At 41.1% G+C, this 26,389-nt stretch overlaps 1 protein-coding gene across 1 annotated transcript; it reads left to right on the top strand.

The window, feature by feature from the left end:
* The first annotated feature begins 999 nt into the window (after positions 1-999).
* LOC137092893 (tripartite motif-containing protein 16-like protein) lies at positions 1,000-11,506 on the top strand. The gene is made up of 6 exons (XM_067457426.1): positions 1,000-1,631; positions 5,493-5,588; positions 5,684-5,917; positions 9,812-9,971; positions 10,370-10,417; positions 10,579-11,506. The coding sequence occupies exons 1-6, from the start codon at positions 1,059-1,061 to the stop codon at positions 11,103-11,105; spliced, it is 1,638 nt and encodes a 545-aa protein (XP_067313527.1). The 5' UTR covers positions 1,000-1,058; the 3' UTR covers positions 11,106-11,506.
* Positions 11,507-26,389: the final 14,883 nt, after the last annotated feature.

Below are 26,389 nucleotides of genomic sequence, written 5' to 3' on the forward strand. Positions count from 1 at the left end.
TGCACAAAACGCTGCCTTACAAGCCATTGCCTGATAAGGCGAGGCAACGAGTCAGCTGCCTAGGTTTTCGGACGCAGCCTTTGTTCTATTTTCCCGCCACTCATCAGTCACCATGGACACTAACATCTGTGTATTTAAGTTCCTCCTTCTCCTCTGGTCAGTGTCCAATATTGTTTCATGTTGTTTGCTTGTGTTGAATAAATCTATAGCTGCATTTGGGAAATACTTATCCTGCCTTCTTCATCATCTTTGACCTGGAACTGTACAGAATACATAATGTGTTAGCTAACTGAATGATATGTATTAGTTTAGAACTGTATATTCTGACATGGACATTACTTTGACACAATATACAGACATATATTTTCTACACTCTAAAAAATGCTGGGTTAAAAACAACCCAAGTTGGGTTGAAAATGCACCGACCCAACAATTGAGTTGTTTTAACCCAATGGTTGAGTTGTTTTAACCCAGTGGTTGGGTTAAATGTTGCTTAAGACAACCCAATTGCTGGGTAAGAACAACTCAACCATTGGGTTAAAACAACCCAATTGTTGGGTCGGTGCATTTTCAACCCAACTTGGGTTGTTTTTAACCCAGCATTTTTTAGAGTGTATAAGGATGCTTTGAAACTATATGCACTGTTAAAAGAGCTATACAAATAAATCAAATTAAATCAATTGATCAATAAATAAAACATTAAAAATGCTGTAGTCTAAAGGCAAAATCTGACTTCTGTCCAGATATCTGCCCCACTTTCCAGTCTGGAGAAAATCATCATCAAGAGTTCAGAATTCTAAGTTTGTCATTTGTAAATGCAACTTTGCTCGGTCAGTCATGTGCTCAGTTGGACTGTGGAGCTCCACTAAAAGTTCACATAAACACAGCAGGAAAGTGACTCTCTGTGACCAAGAACAAGGAAGCTGCTTTACAGACACGCCTGTTTTACACACGTCACTCAAACACAGAAGCAGGAACTATTTCAGCTCCTCAGTTCAGGGAAACAGAAACTGAAATATTGCTGAGCTGTTGTGTGTTTGTGTCTCTCTGTATTTGAAATGGCAGAAGCCAGAATTTCTCAGGATGAGTTCACGTGTCCAGTGTGTCTGGATCTCCTGAAGGATCCAGTGGCCATTCCCTGTGGACACAGTTACTGTAAGATCTGTATTACAGACTGCTGGGATCAGGAGGATGAGAAGAGAGTCTACAGCTGCCCTCAGTGCAGACAGGCCTTCAGTCCAAGACCGGCTTTAGGTAAGAACACCATTCTGGCTCAAATGGTGGAGAAACTGAAGAAGTCTAAACTTCCTGCTGACTGTTACGCTGGAGCTGGAGATGTGGAGTGTGACGTCTGCACTGGAAGAAAATACAAAGCCGTCAAGTCCTGTCTGGTGTGTCAGGAATCTTTCTGTCAAACTCATTTCGACCGTCATGAGGAATTTCACTCTCGTAAACCACACAAAGTGATTGATGCCACTGGACGACTGCAGGACTTGATCTGCCGTAAACATGATAAAGAGCTAGAGATGTTCTGTATCACTGATCAACAGTGCATCTGTGTGTGGTGTAAGGAATATGAACATAAAAACCACAACACTGTATCGACTGCAGCTCAGAGGACAGAGAAACAGGTATGTACTGAAGCGATTGATCACAGAAATCAAAGTGCTGTCTTCATTTACTCACCGTCATGCCAATCCAAACAGATTTGACTTGCTTTATTCTGTATAATAATTTAAAAGATGATATTTTAAAGAATGTCTCATCTGTTTCAGTTTCTACATTGAAAGTCAACAGGGGTACAAAAGCTTCAAGTTTCAAAAAGGAGACAAAACCATAAAAGTAACAACTAGTGGTTGAAAAATAAGTGTGCTCAATTGTGGATAAAACTGTACTTGAAGATAATATAATATTAATGAAATAAAAGAACACTTAAGTGCACTTAAATAGAGTGAATTTTCATGACTGTTTCATAAGTACACTTTTATTATAAAGTACACTTTGTAATAATGTCAAATGAAAAATTTTACTTAAAAGTTTTACTTTAAAATACATTTTAATAATATTAAATATTTCGATTTAACTCAGAATTATCATTCCGAAAGTATTCACAGCACTTCACTTTTTCCAAATTTGTTTAGTAGCAGCCTTATTCCAAATGGATTAAATGAATTATTTTCCTCAAAATTCTACAAACAATACACCATAATGACAACGTGAAAGAAGTGTGTTTGTATATAAGTATTCATGGCCGTCGCTCAATACTTTGTTGAAGTATCTTTGGCACCCGTTACAGCCTCAAGTCTTTTTGAGTATAATGCTACAAGCTTGACACAACTATTGTTGGGCAGTTTCTCCCATTCTTCTTTGCAGGACGTCGCAAGATCCATCAGATTAGATGGGGAGCGTCAATGCACATTCATTTTCAGATCTCTCCTGAGATGTTCAATCTGGTTCAGGTCTGGGCTCTGACTGGGCCACTTAAGGAAATTCACAGAGTTGACCGGTAGCCACTCCTGTGTTATCTTGGCTTTGTGCTTAGGTTCATTTTCCTGTTGGAAGATGAACCTTCACCCCAGTCTGAGGTCCAGAGAGCTCTGGAGCAGGTTTTCAACAAGGATGTCTCTTTACATTGCTGCATTCATCTTTCCCTCAATCCTGACTAGTATTGCAGTTTCTGCTGCTGAAAAACATCCCCACAGCATGATGCTGCCACCACCATGCTTCACTGTAGAGATGGTATTGCCTAGGTTATGAACAGTGCCTGGTTTCCTCCAGACATGAAGCTTGCCATTCAGGCAAAGGGTTCAATCTTTGTTTCATCAGACCAGAGAATTTTGTTTCTCGTAGTGTGAGAGTCATTGAGGTGTCTTTGGTTTGGGCACTCTAACATACAGGCCTGATTGGTGGAGTGCTGCAGAGATGGTTGTTCTTCTGGAAGGTTCTCCTCTTTCAACAAAAGGCTGGAACTCTGTCAGAGTGACCATCAGGTTTTTGGTCACCTTCCTGACTAAGGCCCTTCTCCCCCAATCACTCAGTTTGGCCGGGGGCCCAACTCTAGGAAGAGTCCTGGTGGTTCCAAACTTCTTCCATTTAGAGACGATGAAGGCCACTAGGCTCACTGGGACCTTCAATGCTGCAGATATATTTCTGTACCCTTCCCCAGATCTGTGCCTCTATATCTATATCTCCCAGTCTGTCTCCCAGTCTAGGAGGTCTACAGACAAATCCTTGGACTTCATGGCTTGGTTTGTGCTCTGACATGCACTGTTAACTGTAGGATCTTATATAGACATATGTGTGCCTTTCCAAATCATGTCCAATCAACTAAATTTACCACAGGTGGACTCCAAGAAAGTTGTAGAAATATCTCAAGGATGATCAGTGGAAACAGGATGCACCTGAGCTCAATTTGGAGTGTTGGGGCAAAAGCTGTATATACTTATGTACATGTAATTATTTTTGTTTTTTATTTTTAATAAGAAAAAAATAAAACTTAACTCAAACTTATTTTCATTGACCTACATGGACTATGCTATACCTACCGTTAGTCTGTCAAGATTTCTGTTGCCGTCATCACCGTGAAGGTCAGCCAGTCTTCCAGCCCCACTGCTGCTGGATGTGTACAGCCATGCACCGTCTCCATGGAAGCCCTGCTTTGACTCCGAGCCGCAGGTCTTGTTACTACCAGCAGTGTCAGTGGCTGAGGATCCTGTAGCTCCGCCTCCGGCCTCGGATCTCTCCTCTCCATCTCAACCTGTTGACTGGTCAGCTCTGTATTGGCCCCTACCACATTCAGGTCCACTGGGCTCCCTCATCCTGCCGTCTCCCCCTTGGTCAGTCGTCACCACCACAGCCCCTTCATTGCACTCTATCCCTTTACCTCTACGGCTGCAGCAGGTTCCTCCTTCCCTTCGGCATTGCCTCTGTAGTATGGATTCACCTCGGATGAGTGTTACTGTGGCATCGCCCTAGGTCTCCAACTAGGTCTATGCCGCTCGATCCCATCGGCTCTCCGTCGGTGCCTGTGGATCCATCGGCCTCGTCTCTGTCAATCACCCCCCAGTTGTCGTCAGCCTCCATACCAATTTGGCTCCTCCCTCTAAAGACTCCATCATGAGCTGTCGGCACTGGTAAGGCTCTGGGTCTGTGCCATCTGGCTGTTCCCATCATCGCCATCTCCTGTCACCATCCCTTCACCACATCCTCGCCCACCTCCAGAGCTCCCACCTTCCCTACCTTGTCTACTGTTGCGGCGCAAGGCTGCGCCTTTTTGGAGGGGGCGTAATGTCACAGTAATGTTTAATTTAGGTCATAGACTTTCCGTTTGTTTTCATTAGTCACATGTCTTCCATGGTCACGTCATTATGAGTTTATTCTGTTCAGCTGTGTTTCATGACATAGTCTCATTTGTGTTTGCTATATAAGTTCTACCCTCACATTCATTCTCTCTTTGGCCATGTTCACATTAAAGGTCCCGTTCTTCGCGTGTTTTCGAAGCTTTGATTATGTTTACAGTGTGCAATATAACATGAGTTCATGTTTCGCACAGTATTTTTAAACACAGTATTTAAAACATAGTATTTTTCACACAATTGACTTATCTGTAGAGCGCTGTTTCCTCTGTCCTAAAAACGGCCTGATGATTTCCTTGTTCTATGAAGTCCCTCCTTCAGAAACACGTAACGAGTTCTGATTGGGCCAGCGCTTCCCGTGTTGTGACTGGACAACAGCTTAGCGCACTTTGCCCGGAAAGGTCCCGCCTCTTACCATAACGGGGAGATGGAAGCACTGAATGCGCGCTCTTCTCCACGTGGGAGAGCAACAAGACCACGCCCACTTTTTTGCGTGTTCTTGTGGGCGGAGGGTTAGTCAACAAACGGTTCTAGTGATGTCGTTACATCCCTGCACTTCCTGCTGTAGTCCAAACCGGCCGTTCGCTGTAGGCTTTGAAAGGGAACTTCTGTTAAATAAAATATCTCGCTTGGCATTGAACTTTGAGCTTTATAATTTTACAGGTATTATTTATGCTCTAACAGCAAAATTACACACTAACTAAAGTTTGAAATATGGAATCAGGAAGAACGGGACCTTTAAGTTGTGTGGTGCATAGCCTGTTTACCTCGCTTAGATTCTTCTTGACATTAAACTTTGTCTGTCTGCCTGCTAGCACTGTGTGACACAATAACATAATTATATGATATAACATCCAAAGGCATAAAGGATTGAAACGAAAGGAGGGCAAGTAAATAACAGAATTAAAACTTTAGGGTGAAGTATTCATATAAAACTAGGCACTGATGAAATACTGCTGACATTTCAGTTTCATATCCATTCATAGTGTCATTTCTGGAAACTATGAATCTGTGGTTTGAACCTACAGTATAAACTTACCATTCAAGGTCTTTAAGCCTCCACCAAATCTGGAGTCATGTAGCTTTAATTTCAGTGTGATAGTAGTTGTAATTTCCTGTTATTGGTTTGTCCTCCAGAAACAGCTGACGGAGACGCAGATGAAGATCCGTCAGAGAATCCAGCAGAGACAGAAAGATCTTCAGCAGCTGAGAGAAGCTGTGGAGTCTCATAAGGTGAGTCTGGAGGAGAAGAGAAGTTTGAGACGTCTCAGTTTGTCTCTGTCAGTCCCGCTGAAGCCACTGTGTGATTGTGGTGTGTGTCCTAACAGCGCTCAGCACAGACAGCAGTGGAGGACAGTGAGAAGATCTTCTCTGAGCTCATCAGGTCTATTGAGAGAAGCCGCTCTGAGGTTACACAGCTGATCAGAGATCAGGAAAAGACTGCAGTGAGTCGAGCTGAAGGAGAACTGGAGCGACTGGAGCAGGAGATCAATGATCTGAGGAGGAGAGACGCTGAGCTGGAGCAGCTTTCACACACACAACATCACATTCATTTCCTGCAGGTAACAGAGATCTAGAAGAAAAGGATCATAGTGGACTTGACCAAGATCTGCTACGACAGAAACATTGTGACGTATTGGGCCTTAAAGGGTTAGTTCACCCAAAAATAAAATTGATGTTATTAATGACGGAACACAGTTTAAGATATTTTATATTTTAGTCCCAGGGCATATGCAGTCAATGCACACTTTACTGTCAATGTCCAGAAAGCTAATAAAAACATAATCAAAGTAGTCCATATGTGACATCAGTTGGTTGATTAGAGTCTCTTGAAGCATCGAAAATACATTTTGGTCCAAAAATATCAAAAACTACGATTTTATTCAGCATTGTCTTCTCCTCCATGTGCCTCCAAAAAGAATCATACGGTTAATGAATCAGTCAATCGATCAATGATTCGTGTCGCCAATGTCACGCGATTTCAGCAGTTCGGTTCGCGTCAAACCGCCAAACTGCTGAAATCGCGTGACATTGGCGACCCGAATCATTGATCGATTCACTGATTCATTAACCGTTTGATTCTTTTTGGAGGCACATGGAGCTCGCCTCGCTTTCCCTTCCCAGCATAACCTGGTGGAGACACAAGAAGCGTAATAAGCACTAGGGTTTATGTTGACATTGAACAATTACAAACATTAAGAATAATTTCTCAGCTCTGTAGGTCCATGCCATGCAAGTGAATGGTGTCTAGAACTCCAAGGGATGACATAAATTAGACTTTATTACTATTTTCAGTATTTCTTTTAAATGCCACACCTAGACTAACAACTAGTTTATTCATCACCAATTTACACTAAATGTACCAAGTGTTCAACATTTGTACTCAAAATGGCACTCATAACTGGAGATCCTACATTTTCCATTAAGAGTTGTTTGTAGTGTGAAGATGTATTTTTCCAACATGCAACACCAGAGGGAAAAATATTTTTAAAATATTTAAAAAAAAGTAACATAACATTTAACATTATCAATGTTGTTCTTGTTATGGGTTTTATTTTTTAATGTCAATATTTCATTTCTAGCCATAAGAAGTGTGCCTGATTTTTCAGTTTTTATCCCCCAACTATGTCTCTGAATCTAGAGCAAACCAATGCCGGGCTTGTAGGCAGCATCTCCTTCTTCAAGAACAACTTCAAGCAATATGTTCTTTAGCAACTGGGTTCAAGTAATATTATACACATTTTAAGTCATTATTAAAATTGATTATGCATACCTTGCTAAAATTGTATCTAGTAAAAATTAAGTAATTAAAAGTTAGCTGAGCAAAATTAGAAACCCAGCATAGTGTATTTTTGTATTGCTACAGGTTTCAGGGAGAAGTGCAGAGTATTCTTCTTCTGAAATTGGATTAGAATAAAAAAAGATACAATTATCCATTACTTTTTAATTAATTATTTAATTAATTGTTAGCAGTACAATATCATAATTAATTGAATACAAGGATGCATTAAATTGATCACAAATTACAGTAAAGACTAGTCAATACAAAAAAATCGAATTAACTACAAAATCACAAACATTACACTGCTTAATACCGCCATAAACACTCCATAATACCTTCTTATGGTCTTCAAAATCCATGATCGAGAGCAAATTTTAGAAATGGATGTTACAGATTTTGTAATTTGTGTGTGCTACTAATAAAACTACAGAAATAATTTGGATGCACTTTACCCTTATTCTTTTTAAAGAGTAAAAACAGTGTACCAACCATTATATGTACTTTTTCACAACGTATAATGCATTTTTACTAAACTAAAAAAAAAATTAACAACAAGCTTACCCCTTCAAATTAACGATGATGAACACGTGAAAGTGTTTTCTTCTTTCTTGGTTTTCTGATGGATCGCAACAAGACTTACATTACCGCCACCAACCAATTACTATACACAGGTTACTCAATAAACCAATCAAAATCCTGTGGAAGTTTGTACAGCCCACTTGTGGCTAAAGCTCCACCCACTTGCTGGTGACCCACCCATTTGCAGCTGGCTCCGACCTCCTTTTATACCCAACTCCTCCATCTTGCTTGAAAGTTCATTAGCCAAAGAGGGACTCAACCTTCGCGTTGATGTCGAATGTGAAGAGGGGGGTTGCCATTTTAATCTTGGACTAAATTGGCCACCGTAGGAGTTAAAACGAAATCGGAATTGAGGGGAACAGAAACTATTATTCACTGGATGGTCATATACCTTTGCACCACTAGATGAGGGAAAATATCACACAGTGTAGCTTTAATATATTTTAATGTATTCATTGCAAATTGTTTTTACTAATGTCACTATTTTATTTTATTTAAAGGGGGGGTGAAACACTCAGTTTCAGTCAGTGTCATGTCAATCTTGAGTACCTATAGAGTAGCATTGCATCCTGCATATCTCCGAAAAGTCTTTATTTTTTTAATAATTATATAAGAAAGATGCGCTGAAAGGGGCGTGTCGTGTGCGGAGCTAAATAATGACGTGTGCTCGCTGCTGCTATGTTGAGTCGAGTGCGTCGTAAAGCTGTGTCAACAGCGGGAAAAAAACTTTATTCAAAATAAAAATATGGCTTTTAATCAGATACAGCCATACATCTATGATCCGGAATCCGACCCAGAGGCTGCAGTTGAACAGGAGCAGCAGCAAAAACGACTAGAGCAGGACGTCTCTATGTGGTACAAGTTATACACTAACTATATAATATGCTTAGCGGCTTGTGTTATTTACATATTTATACTTGAATTATATCGTCGTATTTTTGTCTTTGAAGGTGTACATGTGGGAAGTGCAGTTGTGCACGTGTGTTTGTGTGTTTACGCGTGGTTTGTGTAGACAGTAAGCGGACTAAAAAAAACACAGACATTTGAAGCAGTCTCACTCACCGCCCGCGGTTCTAACGTTGGGACTGCTCCATCCTTCAGCATTAGGCGATCTGGAAAATCCGGCGTCGAGCTGGGCCTTGTTTATGAAACAGTCGGAACCGAAATGCAGCGAACAGATATAAACATTCGCGCAACTCAGTTGCTGATCCGGAAAAGCAAATTACATCCACTGTTGCCTTAACGCGGGGTTTTGGGGAATCTGTGCAGGACTGTCTTGGTCTGGCAACCAAAAACGCACTTTTTTGGTGACATTGTTATGTGCACATCACCTGTCCAGCATCCTACAAGCCAGCGCTTTGATGGGCGTAGCCTGTTACTTTTGCTCTCTCCCTCGCTCTCTCTCACGCGCTTCCGGTAGAATTGTCCGTAAGGCCCATACAAGGAAATTCCGCCCCCATTAACGTCAAAGGGGACGCATGATCTCAAAAAACTTGCCAAAACTTATGACTAACCGGAAGTAGTATTTTTGACAAAGAAATACTCCCATCAAACGTCCACCTTAACTTTTGAAACTTTGTCTATGTTTAGTATTGGAATCCAAGTCTTTAGCAGTCTAAAAAGATCAGTATGCATGAAACAGCATTTCACCCCCCCTTTAATAATTATGCTAATAAATGCATCACTGACAAGTTTCAATAGAAATTACATTATATATATATATATATATATATATATATATATATATATATATATATATATATATATATATATATATATATATATATATATATATATATATATATATATATATATATATATATATATATATATTATCATACATTCTTGTCAGTTCATCCAGCAGTAACTTTAACCATATTTCAAAGAGAATAGATATAATTATGAAATTACATTCAAATATCCTTAAATCCTATGGGCCAAAAGCACTCTAAATATTAGCTTATTACATTGAATATAAATTTAAATGATAATATGTTAATTTAATTAAAATAATCAAGAGCTGCTCAGATCTGATATAGAGCAGGTTATTGGCTGAAGTTCAGAGCTGATGAGTTTTGATTTCTGTTTTCTGTAGAGTTCCCAGTCTCTTTCAGCTCCTCCTGAAACTACAGACGAACCCGACGATCCCTTCAGTTCTCTCTCCTCTTTTGATGAAATTACAAAATCTGTCCATCAGCTGAGAGACAGTCTGGAGGATTTCTGCAAAGAGGAGATCAAGAAGATCTCATACAGAGGTGAAGTCCTGCGCCTCCTTTATAAAGACACAACAGTTTCTGAAATGTTCCTGTTATTTATAAAACATCTATTTGCACAAAAAGTTATTAAATGCACACTTTATAAATCACAGTTCTTGCGGACACAAATATCACTTGATGGTTCAGAAGAAGGACTCTCATCATCCTGGTTTATGTATATATCTGATGTAGGATGAAGTCCATGGAATATATGATCAATCCGATACCTGTGTTTTATAAATGAGGCTCCTGGAGATTCATCTGCTCTCAGAAATGAGTCCTTCATCATCTAATATCATAGAGCATCACATTAGAAATATTAGAAATATCTCAGAAATGAATGTATTTTATCTTGTCATTTCTATTCACACTGTTCATGTCTGTTTATATTTCCACAGTCACGTTCACCAACATCAATCCTAAGACCAGGAACGACTTCCTACAATGTAAGTCACTGAGAAAACAAGCAGAGAATCTCACTGAATGTGTTCATGTTCTTCCTGGAGAAGGTGAAACAAATCATGATAAGAGTTTCATAACTGATCATGTAAATTAATGATCAGACAGATTCATAATTCCTGATTCTGGTGTGTTTTCTTTTCATCAGATTCACGTCCGCTGACTCTGGATCTGAACACAGTGCATAAACACCTCCGTCTGTCTGAGAGGAACAGAGAGATTACTTACACTAACACAGATCAGCCGTATCCTGATCATCCAGACAGATTTGATTATTATAATCAGGTGTTGTGTAGAGAGAGTGTGTGTGGACGCTGTTACTGGGAGACTGAGTGGAGTGGGAATAATGTGTATATATCAGTGTCATACAAGAGCATCAGCAGGAAGGGACGGGGTCTTGAGTGTGTGTTTGGACATAATGATCAGTCCTGGAGTTTTGACTGCTCTTCCTCCAGTTACACATTCAGACACAATAACACACACACTGTTCTCCCTGGAAAGCCCATCGGTGGTAGAATAGGAGTGTATGTGGATCCCAGTGCAGGAACGCTGTCCTTCTACAGCGTCTCTGGAGACACAATGAGCCTCATCCACACAGTCCAGACCACATTCACTCAGACACTCTATCCGGGGTTTAATGTTTATTCTTTAGGATCGTCAGTGAAACTGTGTTGATGTTTCAGAGCAGATTGATTTTACCCATAATGCATGATAAAGCAGTAACTGTGAGATTTTACAGTCTCTTATATTATTTTTCTTTATTCAATTTATACAGCTGAACTTCTGCCACTGAAATAACCTGTGTGTGTTGGGGGACACTCAGTTTCAGTCAATCTCATGTCAATCTTGTGTAAGCGGTCATCAGAGACAAGTGTAACATCTTCCAGTGTTAATTTAATGAAAAACATAAGTTAATTTTGTTTAGCTTTGCTGAAACCATTTATAAAAATCGTTGGGCTTGTTTAATTAAATGCCTTTTCATCAGTTATGTGCGTTAGATTTGATTTAATTTATTGTAATGTCCTTGAAAACAAATGCATTCAACATTGAGAAAGTCAGTATGTAGTTCATTAAAATGTAATGTAGCACATTTAAAATACTGTATTGTGTGACTTTATGTAATTCAAAGTATATTGTACAATGTATAGCTAAGTAATAACACATTGTATTGTTATTGACTACAAAATGTACTACTATTTTTAGTCATTTGAATAAGTCAAGGTAAATAAAATATATATTATGTTCATAGTATATTGCTTGTGTGTTCTGAAGATACTGGTAATTAATTTGTAATTTACTTAAAACACAAATAAAGTATACTTATAGTAAAAATAAAATATACTTAACACAAATATACTTATAATACAAATAAAGCACATTTAATATCACTAAGCATGTAATTAGTCACTATACTTAAAGTGTACTAAGTATACTTAATGTTGTTCCAATTTAGCACTCAAAAGTACACTAAACACACTTAAAGTTATGCTTTAACACAATTTAATTACAACTTAAATATACTTAGTACAAAATTAGTCGTGTCAAAATAGCACACTTCAAGTATACTGAAAATGAGTCTGGCCGCAAGTATACTTAGCATAATTTTTTCACTAGGGGATAAACATTTAATTTTCATTGTTACATCGTCTATAGAGTCGGTGGGCGGGGCCATAATGATGACGGCCGAGTTGCGTTTGCGTGCTTCTAGAGCCCCTTTCACACTGCGATTCCGGCAAATACACAGATAATGCGATATGGCATTTGTTCCCAGGCTGCTAGATTTGGTCCATTCACACTGCCCGCGAAATACCGTAATATGTGCGCTTTCACACACAAACCGTAACGGTCCCGGGTCGAGTTGACACGTGACATCCGGATGTGACGTATAATGGCGAGCGATCTCAGCTTCAGCGCGGGTAGTAAGGAGCTCCGTGGTCTCGACTTTCCAGTTTGCGCACATTTCTGCTTGTTTAATTTTAGTTTCTTTTGTATACGAACTGTAGCGGACCCCGTCCGAATGATGGCCAGACTTTACTGATGTTTCATGGAGTTTATTGAAACCGTTTATCTCCAAAAAATCACTGTAAAAGCTGAACAAAAAGCAAAAAAGTGCGCATTAACACCTCGTACATAAACTCTCTCTCCATAGCATTACCATTAACATAATACAGCAAAATACTAATTACAGATGACAATAAACAAGCACATAAACACCTTATGCCTTTTCGGGGGGGGGGGGGGGGGGGGACAAACTGTAAACTTTAAATCTACTTAAACCCACTGAATGCTGAAACGATGAACCCCGTGCTCTAACTCTCTTTTCCGTGGCGCACAGTAGACTGCCCCACCCGTCATAATAAAAGTCCTTACTTATTAAGACATAAAAGGCAGACCTTAAGCCTATTTAAACATACAGAAATGTCAAAAATGTACACAAAACAAATTATAAAATACATCACAATGTAGTCTGTTACACTCCCATTAAATTATCAATGTTTTTCAAACATGCATAATTTTCAATTAAATACTAACCCTTGTGTATGTAAAGTCCTTTTAAAGATTTGTTTACTCAGCTTCTAATAATAAGACCAACTTCTGAGCTGGTCTCTCTACCTTAGAGACCTGTTTAGCTTTTTGTCACCAAGTGCTATTGTAACTTTCCTTACAAGTCCATCTTGGCTGGTAACAGTGTCTATAGCCCCGTTTCCACCAAAATTACCTGGAACAATTTGTACCAGGAACTTTTTTACAGGAACTTTTCTCCCCCCCAGACCTGCAGCTGTCTGCGTTTCGAATGCGATAAAGTTCCGAGAAGATTAGGCAAATTAGTCTGGTGATGTAGGACTGCACGCGAGCGACTGTTCCTCCAAGCCAGTGACGGACAAGGGCTGTCACTTTTTATTCGTTATTCGAATATGCATTCGAAGATGACGTGAAATATCTGTAATCGAACTATAAATAAACTATCCGGTTTTTAAAGTGCCATGTAGCGCAATTTTTTTTACTGTCGGTGCGTTTACATGGAGCACTGTAATCAGTTTAAAAGTCCAATCTGAAGGAAAATGCTCCATATAAACACCTCAATCGTAATAAAAATGCCCAAACTGAATGAAATTGTAACTTAATCGTTTTGAGATGGGTGTCACAGGTTCAGGGTGTGACACTGGCTCTTCCTGTTGTTTGTCCTGTCCTGTCATTTCTCTGCAGCTCGTGATTGGATAATGAGCTGATCACGAGCTGATCTCCCACACCTGTCACTCGTTCCCTCTACCCTTTATATGCCCAGCTGTGTCTACCTCTTGTTGTCAGTTGATCATATGCTATGTCGTGTGAACGTCTCGTGTTCTGTGATTACCTGCTGACTTTTGTGTTCAGGAACCTTGAGACGAGGAGTTAGTAGCAAGATTGAGTCACTTGCTGAGCCAGGGCTTGTCTTTTGGTGCTACGACCTGCCTCCTCTTCCTGCACGCTTGCTTATTATTGTGCTGTGCACACGGGAACCACCATCAGAGAGAACCCAGCTTTTGTTCTGTCACACTGAGACTGCTTATGTTCCGTCCTTCAGTTCCCTAATAAACTTTTTTCCTCACGATCATCTCAGCATTTGAGTCCTCCTATTTCTGAGTTCCCTGACAATGGGTGGATAAACCTTTTCATGAATCGATCAAACTAAACATTTCACAATGTAAATGACCTGACCGGATTACTTTTGAGTGTGCGTCCTTATGTGAGGTACACAGCGCGTGCCTTCACCACTGAAGAGCCAGGTCACGCTCATGCACCAAGCATGACAAGAGAGGAAATTACATTTTTCTGAGGGATAAACGTTTTATTTCATAAGAAGTTATGAAGATAATGTTGGCATAATGACACTGTCCCTAAGCCTATGTAAGCAAACAATCATTAACTACTTCAACTGCGCCTGACATTAGAATTAATTTTTTCTGAGATGATTATTACACTTTACAACAAATGAATAGCTTTTATAAAACCGTAAGTCCTGGTGGCCGTTTAGAGTTGCTATGGCATCCGTAAACACATTCCAGCTACTGGAGATGACGGCGTTGTAGATAATTGAATATATTCGAATGCATTGCTTGATATTTTAATTCCGTTCAATTAGATTTTTTTCAAAAATGACAGCCCTAACGGACAGTAATCATTTTTGTGTGTACCGATTGAAAGATTTAGTGGACTGTTTACATGAGACGTTATCTAAACCGATCTGGTGTTTACATGTGATGACTTTCAATCGCAATCATTTTGTCACATAAGCAGTTTGTCTGCCACATCAAAAATGTCAACGCTGTTTTCTCCAGCAGCTATGTGTTAACTGAAGCCAGAGCAACTCTTAACGGCCACCAGGACTAATACAGTATTATATTATAAGCTATTTATTTGTTTAAATAATCATCTGAGAAAAAAAAAAATTCTTCTGTCAGGCGCAGTTAAAGTAAAAACTGCCTGGGGCAATATACGCTGTGTCATTACTCCAACATTATCTTCATAACTTACGAAATAAAAAGTTAACCCCTCAGAAAAATGAGCTTTCCTCTCTTGTCAACATGAGCGCGGCGTGTAAGACTGATTATTACTGAACGTAGACCGAACCTCGCAAAAGACTTTTAAAAATGCCGAGTTGAAATAAAATGCTGCCTGAGCTCAACCAATCAGCATGTTCAGCGCCCAAGTCCCGCCCTCGAAAGTTCCTGAACTTTGAAAAAGTACTACCTCGCGAGCAGGGCCGTTTGGAGGGGGAAATATTTACCCGGAACTTCATTTAGACCCTGGTTCCTGCGGTCTAAACACACCAAGTACCACCCAAAGTTCTTGGTTCCTGGGTAAAGTTCCTGTGGTGGAAACGGGGCTTATGATCCGTCCTAGTCTCCACTCATTTCTTGGAAGGGTCTCATCCGTATCCATGACCACATCACCAATTTGAAAGTTCCTTTTTGGAGCATGCCAGCATTGTCTAGTAGCTATGTTGTGTAGATACTATTTTTTCCATCTACTCCAAAACTGTTCAGTAAGATACTGTATCCGTCTCCATCTCTTTTTCCCATAGACGTCTTCTCTTATGAACTTTCCGGGTGGTGATAGGGCTGTAGTGGCTTTCATGGTGATCAGATGATTCGGTGTGAGTGGTTCTAAGCTCTTGGGATCGTTTAGGTTGTCCACTGAAAGGGGGCAACTGTTGACTATTGCCATGGCTTCATAAAACAAAGTGCGCAGTGAAGCATCATTGAGCCTGCCTGATGAGAGGGAGACTGTAGCATTAAGAACACTCCTTACAGTTTTGATTTGGCGCTCCCATACACAACCTGCATGACTGGAATGAGGGGCATTCATAACAAAATCACACTGCTTATCTGCAAGAAACGCGGTGAGCCTTTCAGGATCAAGCTGCTGTAATGCGGAGTTCAGTTCGTTCTTTGCGCCCACAAAATTGCTACCTTGATCGCATCTGATCTGTCGTACTGTACCTCGAATAGGAATAAAGCATCGTAGACTGTTGATGAACGCATCTGTCGACATATCTTCTAACATTTCTATGTGAATGGCTCTTGAACAAAAGCAAGTTAAAAGCAGGCCATACCTTTTGTGCTGTTTTCTTCCTTCTTTAGTCATGAAAGGACCAAAGCAATCCATACCGCAATACACAAACGGTGGGGAAGGCTCTACGCGTTCTGTGGGGAGATCACTCATCCGCTGGCCTTCAACAGATTTTCTCAGCCTTCTACACGTTACACAGGTGCGAATGTAAGATGTGACTGCTCTGTTGATTCCAGGTATCCAATAGCCACAAGATCTGATGTCATTGATTGTGAAACCCTTTCCTTGATGCTTTTCACTTTCATGACTGTGTGCAATTATCAACTTTGTCACATGGTGATCTTTAGGAAGGATCAGTGGATGTTTGAAGTTGTGAATGCATGATGAGTGGCTTAATCTTCCTCCCACCTTGATCATACCATCCGTATCTATGAAGGCATCCGTGATTAAGTTTATTATAACCTGGCAGTTGTTTTCCTTGACTCAGGACCTCCATTTCTTTCTGATATCCTTGCATTTGCACTCCTTTTAGAATCAAGCATTTTGCATCCTCTTGTTCACTTACAGAAGCCGGGGAATTAGTTTTATCTTTCCTAATCCGTCTCAGAAGGCGTGCAATGGCTTTGACAGCATTAGACCAAGATGAGAACTTAGACAAATGGTCTACGAGATCTTTACTTTCAGTGGTTTCTGTTTGAAATGTCTGCACTTTCCTTACTTCTGGATCTCCTACTGGAAGTTCCGGTACAAAATTTGAAATCGCCATTTCTTTCTTCCACAGAAATGAGGGACCCGAGAACCAGTTGGATGAGAGCAACTCATTTATTGTTCTTCCTCTTGAAGCATTGTCTGCTGGGTTCTCATCCGTTGGGACGTACAGCCATTGCTTGGGTGCTGCGTTTTGGTGTATTTTTTGGACTCTATTGGCTACAAATGTATGAAAGCGGCGGGCATCATTATTTATGTAACCCAAGACAACCTTTGAGTCAGTCCAAAAAAATTCATTGGCATTGGTGAGGTCAAGCTCTTCTCTGAGCAAATTGCTCATTTTGACTGATACCACAGCTGCTGTCAATTCTAATCTCGGTATCGTAGTAATCTTTACAGGAGTGACCCGGGTTTTGCCAATGAGGAAAGTACAATGAATCTCATCCTTCTCATTCATCATTCTCAGGTAAGAACACTGACCATAACCACAGGTGCTTGCATCAGAGAAATTATGTATTTCTGTTTTCACGATCTTACCAAAATCAGCAGGTGCGTAACATCGTGGTATGTTCACCCTTTCCAGATTGATGAAGTCATTCTGCCATCTCTCCCACAGGGGGCTAAGTGCAGGGGAAAGTGGATCATCCCAGCCTGTACCCTGTCGACACATCTCTTGAAGGATCCTCTTACCATTGAGAACATAGGGAGCTACAAAGCGCAAAGGATCATATATGGAGGCAACAGTTGACAATATGCCACGACGTGTTGTGGGTTGACCACTTAGTGGAATATGGAATTTGAAGCTATCACTCTGTATGTTCCAGTGAATTCCCAGAGCTCTCTCAATTGGCATGTCATTGAAGGTAAGATCTTTTGTTTCAAAGTTTACAGCACGTTCTGATGCTGGTATGCTTTGCAGAACCGCGTTGTCATTTGATATAAACTTGTGAAGTCGAAGACCGCCTTTTGCACACAGCTCCCGTGTCTCTTTTGCCAGCTGAATGGCGATTTCCACTGTCTCTACACTTGCGACTCCATCGCCCACGTAAAAGTCTCTTGCGATGAACTGAGCAGCTAATGAGTGTGATTGGCTATGCTCACTGGCTAGATATCGTAGTCCATAGTTTGCGCAACCAGGCAAAGACACTGCACTGAAAAGATGCACTTTCATTCGGTAATCTTGAAGCGCTGAATTTGTGTCTCCGTCTTTCCACCATAAGAAGCGCAGGTAATCACGGTCATTTTCTTGGACATGAAACTGGTGGAACATTTTTTCAATGTCACATATTATAGCTATTGGATGCCTTCTGAACCTCACAAGGACTCCGGTGAGATTGTTTATCATGTCTGGTCCTGTTAACAAATGTTCATTGAGACTTGTGCCTTTGAATTTCGCAGAACAATCGAAAACAACCCGTAGTTTGTCTGGCTTTTTTGGATTCCAGCATCATTCACTGTTTCTACATCACCTCTCTCAATGATGTCATTCATGTAAGTAATGTAGTCCGTCTTGTATTTCTCGTTTCTACAGACTTCTTGTTCAAATGAAGAAGTCTGACCTTGGCAAGCTCTCTGTTGTCAGGCAAGTATGGCCGTTGTTTGAACGGAAGAGGCATTTCATAATGTCCTTGAGCATCTTTCTTTATGCCTTCTTTGAGTTTGTCTAGGAACATGATATCCTCTTGAGAGATGGTCTTGTCACCTGATGTGATATCCTTAAAGTCCGACTCAAGTACCCGAATAACATCCACAGGTGTAAAAGCTGGTATCTCCTTTGTGACTATTCTGTGACAAAGACTGACTGCTGTTGAGTCTTTGAAGCCTGGTGTGGAGCAGCCCACGATACTCCATCCTAAGTCAGTTAGAATAACATATGGTTCATCCTCTTTACCTAGTATGACTTGCCTGGGAGCTAGCACTCTGGGGCAGTTGTAGCCGATCAGTAAGCCAACTTCGCAGCTGAGAAGAGGTGACATTTCATCTGTGATTACCTTCAAATGACTCCAATTCTTTGCCGTTTCCTGTGTTGGTATGTGATCACGATTGACTGGAATACACTCCTTGGTGTATACTGGAGGAAGATTGATATGTACTGAGGAATTGTACCCTCTCACACGAAGATCAGATACTCTTTTACTTTTAATAATCATATTGTCTCCCATCATGGTGGTAAGTTTGAGCTTTATTGGTTGAGTGTCCACTTGCAGTACCTTACTCATTTCTTCATCAATGAAAGTCGTGCCACTCTGAGTGTCCAGCGAAGCATAGACAAGCTGTTCATTGGATGGATTTTTCACAGATGACACCCAAACAGGTACAATCATAGATGTAATGATTGAATGACCTTCGCTTGTGATATTAAGTGACATGGCATCCGTTACTTCACTCTCATGTGCACGTTCATAGCTTACCGTTGGTAGTATTCTGTTTCCATCATAGTTGTAATCATGAAGACATGTTGGATGTCTCAATTTGCATACATCACATGTGTGGTGACGGCGACATTCCTTAGCAAAGTGACCTAGTTTCATGCACCCATAACAGAATTTATTGTCTTTGACATAGGACCTTCTGTCTTTCAGAGACTTCTCCATGAATCTTGGGCACTTGCAAAGTGGATGATTGGCATCTTGACACGTGCATGACACTCTTAACTGTCGGTTTACTGTTGGTTTATCACTGTTTACGGTTGTTTGAGTTTTGAAGACAGTTGCCTTGTTTCTTTTGGTTTCTTTTGAGATCCTTCTCTCCTGAGGTGGTTCATGTGAATGAAGAGCATGTAAAGAAGTGATAGGATTACACACTATTTCTGCTTCTGTTGACATGAACTTTACAAATTCTTGAAAGCTAGGAAATTCCTTTCTGTCCATATGTTGTGACCTGGCGGTTCCACCTGGAGGCTGCCCAGTCAGGAAGTTTCTGTACCAGCTTTTGGTTCTCCTCACAGTCGTTTAATATTTCCAAGCCTTTAACATGAGGTATGGCTTGCAGGCAGGCATTTAAGAAGTCTGAAAATGTCCTCAGACCTTCTGCATCTTTGGACTGTATTCTCGGCCACTTTGACAGCTTTTCCCGGAATGCTCTCTGAATGACGAAGGGCTGGCCATATCTTTGGTTAAGCTTGTTCCAAGCATCTTTGTACGCTTCTTCATCCTTTCGATAAAAGGTGCCTTCAAGATATTTGTGTGCTGAGCCACTCACATACTTTTTCAAATAATAGAGTTTTTCCTCTGCTGAGATACCCTTTCTATCTATAAGTGACATAAATGAAGCTTTCCAGTCCACAAACTGAATGGCGTCTCCATTGAACACTGTAGGCTCAGGAATGGGTTACCTGTTGATGGCAATGCTGTCCTGAACTGCTTGAGCAAGGTGATACACTTCGCTGAGAGGTGCTAACTGGACAACATCGTGTTGCTGAGGTGTCGTAGAAGAGATTTCGTTTCTCTGACTTTCATGTTCATTCTGTATTGACTGACTCTTTGTTTCTTGCTTTATTCCTTCATCGTATGATTTTACTCGGGCCCGAGCAACCTCTACATCCTTCTCTATCTGCAGCCGTTCTAATTCAAATCTTTGTGTTTCTAGCTCTTTTCTGAGCCGCTCTTCCATTGTTCTTACTTTTTCCTTTTGTCGTCTTTCTGTTTGCATCATCTTGTATTCAGCCTCTTTCGCAGCCAGCTCTGCTACAGCATCTGCTCGTTTGCTTGCTGTACAAGAAGATACAGAACAGCTGCCCACGCTTGCTTGTGAAGCACTGGAACCACATATGGAGCGAGCGTAGCTATGAGCTAAAAGTTCATGAAGACGACTTCTTTCCTGTTCTGCATCAAAGTCGCCATCTACTGTTGATAGCCTTTCCAGCACAATTTTGACAATGTCATTGGTCACAGCTTCGCATACATCAATTTTACGCCTTAAATCAGCAGTGGGTGTGATATGTTCCCTTATTTCACTGAAGATTTTCGTAATATAGTTCTTTTTATCTTCCAGCGAGTCAGCAATTTCAGCAAGCTGCTTATCAGATATGTCTGACTTCAAATCATGTCTTGCTTTACGAGCATCTAATTTCCATTGTTCATACAAAGTGCTTAACTTCTTTTCTTTCTTACAGTACTCATCTTTCTGGTAAGCAAGCATTTTCTCCGTAGGAATATGTGAACGTTCTGAACGTTGAGGGAGTTCTGCTCTGTCTTGTTCATGACACAAAAGTTCAGATGTATCTTTACTCTTAACTGATCCTTTTCCATCCTTTACACCTTCTATCTGAAGCAGGTTTGCAGATTCTTGATCTTCAGTATCAAATTCCATAGTGAACTCACGTTTATGGCGTTTCAGCTCTGTAGACCATCACGCTGATTCAACGTGCTGCAATCCGTTAACGATCGTCCCGTTGCCACCAACCAAATGCAGCGGGGATCAGAACCAGCGAAAGTGAAGCTCTTACTGCAGCAGACCCTGTCCGAATGATCTTACCAGACTTTACTGATGTTTCATGGAGATAAACGGTTTCAATAAACTCCATGAAACATCAGTAAAGTCTGGCCATCATTCAGACGGGGTCCGCTACACGAACACTTTCTGCGTTTAAAACACTTCTTGCACTGCAGGGTTGTATTATTGAAAAAATAAGCTCTAGGAGTCGCAAGATAACTACATACACGTTGCGGCATTAGTTTTGGCTTTTGTTCACACAGCGCTCGTCCCGGATCGAACCCCGCAATGTTACTAGGTCGCCGACCCGGGTTCAATTCGGTAATCAATTCCAGGACGTGGTTGCTTTCACACAGAAGGCGACCCGCCAATGTTCCGGGAAAGGGGCTTAGTAAACACAAAAAACTGGCGAACAGCGGTCTTTCGAATCAGCTTTGACCGCGACTCTGGAAGACTTGGAGTTAGGGGGGGGGGGGGGGGGGGGGGGGTGAAATGCTGTTTCATGCATACTGAGCTTTTTACACTGTTAAAGACTTGGATTCCCATCCTAAACATAGACAAAGTTTCAAAAACTAATGTTGGACGTTTGATGGAGTATTTCTGTGTTAAAAATACTCCTTCCGGTTTCTCACAAGTTTCGGAGAGTTTTTTCAAGTATGGGTCGGCTTGACGTTAATAGAGCGGAAGGTCCTTGTATGGGCCGTACGGGCTCTTCTCCCGGTAGGGTTCGCGCGCGCGTAACTAGAGCGAGAGAGAGGAAATGCACGCCCGTAAAGACTGCTCTCAGGTGCAGATCCAGTCGTCCGTGAACACTTATGCCGCGCCGCGCTCCACTTTATTCCTATGGGTGACGTCGAGCGACTTCAACGCTTCAGCACAGCATTCCGGGAAGGCAGCGCTGCATTTGAACCAATTTGAATGCAGAAATGACGGGAAGCTTCACAACATCGTTTCAGTCGCGTCTCAAAGTGGATTTACATGCCACTGCTGTCACAGGACTTTACCAAATCATACCAAAGAAGTGTGTTTTTGACGGAGCGGTCCCAGCGATGGAAGCAGCCGGTGAGTAAAACTGCTTCAAATGTCTGTGCTGTTGGCTATCGTCACGTGAGTAAACATCAGTAAACGACACGATCGCGTGCTTCGTCATTCAAATGCGGAACGGAAACTTGCTGTTCTCTGTATAACGTTACACTAGTCTGACGTGCAAAACCTTTTTGCTTGCTACCTCTAAGGTCTAGTCGCATACAATAGTCCATAAACCGAATCATGTCCTCATAAACTGCGAGTAAAGACACAAATGTTGACAGGCTACTAAATACAGTACATACCACAGAGACGGACGTCCTGCTGTTGCTGTTTCTCCTGTTAAATTTATTTCAGCCTCAGATTTGATTCTGGATCATTATCTGTATTAGCTGAGATAGCGATGGGCTTCTCCACGCTTGAGGACGTCACCGCTTTGAGCATTCGTCATTCTTTAGCTCCGCCCACACGATACGTCTCCAGGCACTCGTTTTTTTCCGGAAAGACTCGGTACAGCCCATATTTCTTTTATAAATATAATAAAACTAAAGACTTTTCGGAGATATGAAGGATGCAATACTACTCTATAGGTACTCAAGATCGACATGAGATTGACTGAAACTGAGTAGTGTTTCACCCCCCCCCCCCCCCCCCCCCCCTTAAGCTTTTCTCTGAGAAAAGAACAAAGAACGGCACTGAAGTCATTCTTAAAAGGGGAAGATGTGTTCTGAGTTTTGCTGACCGGATACGGCGAATGTTTAATCTGTCAGCGAGCTCTGTTTCACCTTCGTTGCTCTGGTTGGTTGTAGCGCTATCCTATCGCGTACAGAGGGAGTTTGAAAGACTACCGTTTATCCCGCCCCTCGGATTGAGCCCTGTCTATGGTGAGTTTCCAGACCAAACATCTTGATCATGTGGGTCTGGCTCTTAAGGCTAAAATGATTGTGCTTCCCCCCTCATGTTCCCATGAGACAAGAGATTTATGCATTTTATTTCTGGAAAAATTCCTCAATTTGCGTCATCTTTGGAATTTTTGGCCAGAGGCTAAAGACTACAGCCAGCAGAGGGAGCTATTTCCACATGTTTTCAACCCACACCTGGTTTTCCTGGAGACTTTTCAATTCACTTCGAAGTGGAAGAGTTATCGACCCCAGACTTAAACTAGAACATGGGTAAAAGTGTGGATTATGGATTAATAGTTTTTGACTGATTTAAACATTTTTTTTTAAATAAAATCTTTTGCTTAAAACAATGAAAAAGCCCCTCATAGTGTTTGAATAGGAAGCCCAATGCAAAGAAAGCAAGCATGTTATGTTCAAATCCCCATAAAAAACTAATTTTGTGTGATTAACGGCACTCGTTTGAAGGGATCGGTGACCTGAGATCTAATGCAGCAGAAGGAGAGCGGATGAATCAGCTGAGAGTGTCCTCATCTGGCTGACATGCTTCATTCACTCTGTATTGAGATGCAGGCTCCAGCTGTGCAGGTCTCTGTTGTGTCTCTCATTAGGACATCAGTGAAGACAATAGAGACACTATAGGAGTTGAAGAATTACACTTTAAACCACTTTCAGGCATTCAGAGCTCATTTGGCCACAGGTAACTAAAGGAATAAGGGATCATCTGTTAGGCTTGGTAAAGTTGCTACTTCCAAAAATGACCACTAGAAGACACAATTTCACTACAATGATTCAGTATGCAGAAGCCTGTTGGTCTACAATCCATACCATGACATATACTCATATAAAGACATATAAATAAATAAATACTAAAGATGGTTGTAAAAATAAATCTGCACTGTTTATCCGTTAAATCTTTCATTCAAACAATTAGCAAAAAAACGTTCACTTAAAGGGGTACTTCAGCGCTGGGAAGATGAATCTGTATTTAAACTGGGTCATCAATGCAGTAGAAATGTGAAATTCTTTTTGAATGTGGTGTCTTCTAGACTGAGAAAAGACAGAAAATGTATTTTTGTCCCATGGGGATGAAAGACTACATTCCCAGAATGCTTCGCTGCCCTGTGCCATTCCCAAAGCCACCAACTTGATTACAGTGACTCAGTTAGAGGAGACACTACAATTAAAAACTGAACGTGTCTGTTCAATATAATGAGTGAGTCACCGCGCGAGTCTCACAGCACCTGCAGGAGTGATGAGAGCTGAGGTAATCGTGACTACACTCGCGGCATACATTCACAACGCGAGTTCAGTCTGGCGCGTTTCAGTTCATGCCTTTACAAGCTTAACTTTCATAGAAATTAATTTGAGAAGTTAAAAGACTTGCATTGCTCACCATAGCTCCGTTTAAATGAGTGCCTGTAGCTGCCAGCTGAGCTCTCTCTGCAAGCTGAGTGTTATCTCTCCATCCCCCATGCGCGGATTCAAAACATGCGGAAATGGCTCCCTCTGCTGGCTGTAGTCTTTAGCCTTTGGGCAAACATTCCTCCTATGATGCAAAAATCGTCAATTTGCATCATAGGAGGAATTTTTCCAGAAATAAAATGCATAAATCTCTTGTCTCAGGGAGATATGAGGGGGAAAAGCACAATAATTTGAATATACTCCAGGGTTTCTACTGATACAAAGCCATATGCTAATCGCTGAAGTAACCCTTTAAGTAAAATATTTTAAAATGAGGGACAAATGTCATTAAGAAATAAATGCTTTTCTCCAAAACAATTCTCCACAATTATCACCCCTAGATTTTTTTGAGTGAAATATCTCTAAAGTTGTCTACACTATATTGGCAAAAGTATTGAGACCCTCCACCAAATCATTGAATTCAGGTGTTCCAATCACTTCCATGGTAACAGGTGTGTAAACTCAAGCACTAGGCATGCAGACGCTTCTACAAACATTTGTGAAAGATTGGTCGCGCGCATGAGCTCAGTGAATTCAAGCATGGTACCGGGATAGAGTGCCACCTGTGCAATAAGTCCATTCGTGAAATTTCCTCACTACTAAATAATCCATGGTCAACTGTTAGTGGTGTTATAACAAAGTGGAAGCAATTAGGAACAACAGCAACTCAGCCACAAATCACGCTTCTCTGTCTGGCAATCCGATGGACAAGTCTGGGTTTGGCAGTTGCCAGGAGAACAGTTCTTGTCTGACTGCATTGTGCCAAGTGTAATGTTTGCTGGAGGGGGGATGGGGGGTTATGGTGTAGGGTTGTTTTTCAGCGGTTGGGTGTGGCCCCTTAGTTCCAGTGAAATTAACTCTTAATGCTTCAGTATACCAATACATTTTTTCACAATTTCATGCTCCCAACTTTGTGGGATTAGTTTGGGGATGGCCCCTTCCTGTTCCAACATGACTGCTCGCCAGTGGACAAAGCAAGGTCCATAAAGACATGGATGAGCGAGTTTGGTGTGGAGGAACTTGACTGGTCTGCACAGAGCCCTGACCTCAACCCGATAGAACACCTTTGGGATGAATTAGCGAGGAGGAACGTTTGAGTGGACAAAGACTCTCCAAGATCACAGATGGAGAATCAGAGATTAGTTGAGTCTTGGGCTCAGAAAGACAAAAAAACATCAAACAATCCCTACATCACCACATGTTGTTCAGGAGGGAGTCAAGAAAAATCCTCCTCGCTCATCCAGAAACGCACTGGTATATTCAGTCAGACGCGTCTGAAACTTCAAACTGGACCTGGTTCTGTGCTCAGATGAAACTGAAAAAAAAGAGCTTTTTGGCTGCAAACCCACCAGATGTGTTCGGGGGAAACCGGGATAAAAAGTCCTCCATGTCCACGGTTAAAAACAGCTGGATCTTTAATGTTTTGGGTCTGTTTTTTTTGCTGGAAGTCCTGGACATCTTGTTCAGATTCATGGTGTCATGGATTCTAGCAAATACCAGCAGATAAAATATCAAAACCTGACAACTTCTGCTACAAATCTTACAATGGGCCGTGGCTGGATCTTCCATCAGGACAAAAACAAACATCAAAATCAGCACACAAATGTGTCACTGAGCACAAAAAAATAAAGCTTCTGCCATGGCTGTGCCTGTTTAAGGGTATAGGGGGTGATCTCAAACACAGCCCTGTTGCTGCACATTGTGCCTTTTACTATATTCACAGTGTAGCACAAGCGCTCCATCCCCATTTCTTAAATCTTCTGCTTTAAAGAAAATATTTGCCACTAAGTTTTGAAAGATGCAAATGTACGTCGAGAGGAAAATGAGGACACCTGTGACCTCAGTGTTGTTACATGAAACACCTTGAATTGAAGT

Source organism: Pseudorasbora parva, chromosome 2 (assembly GCF_024679245.1).
Source record: "Pseudorasbora parva isolate DD20220531a chromosome 2, ASM2467924v1, whole genome shotgun sequence".
Lineage (NCBI taxonomy): Eukaryota > Metazoa > Chordata > Actinopteri > Cypriniformes > Gobionidae > Pseudorasbora > Pseudorasbora parva.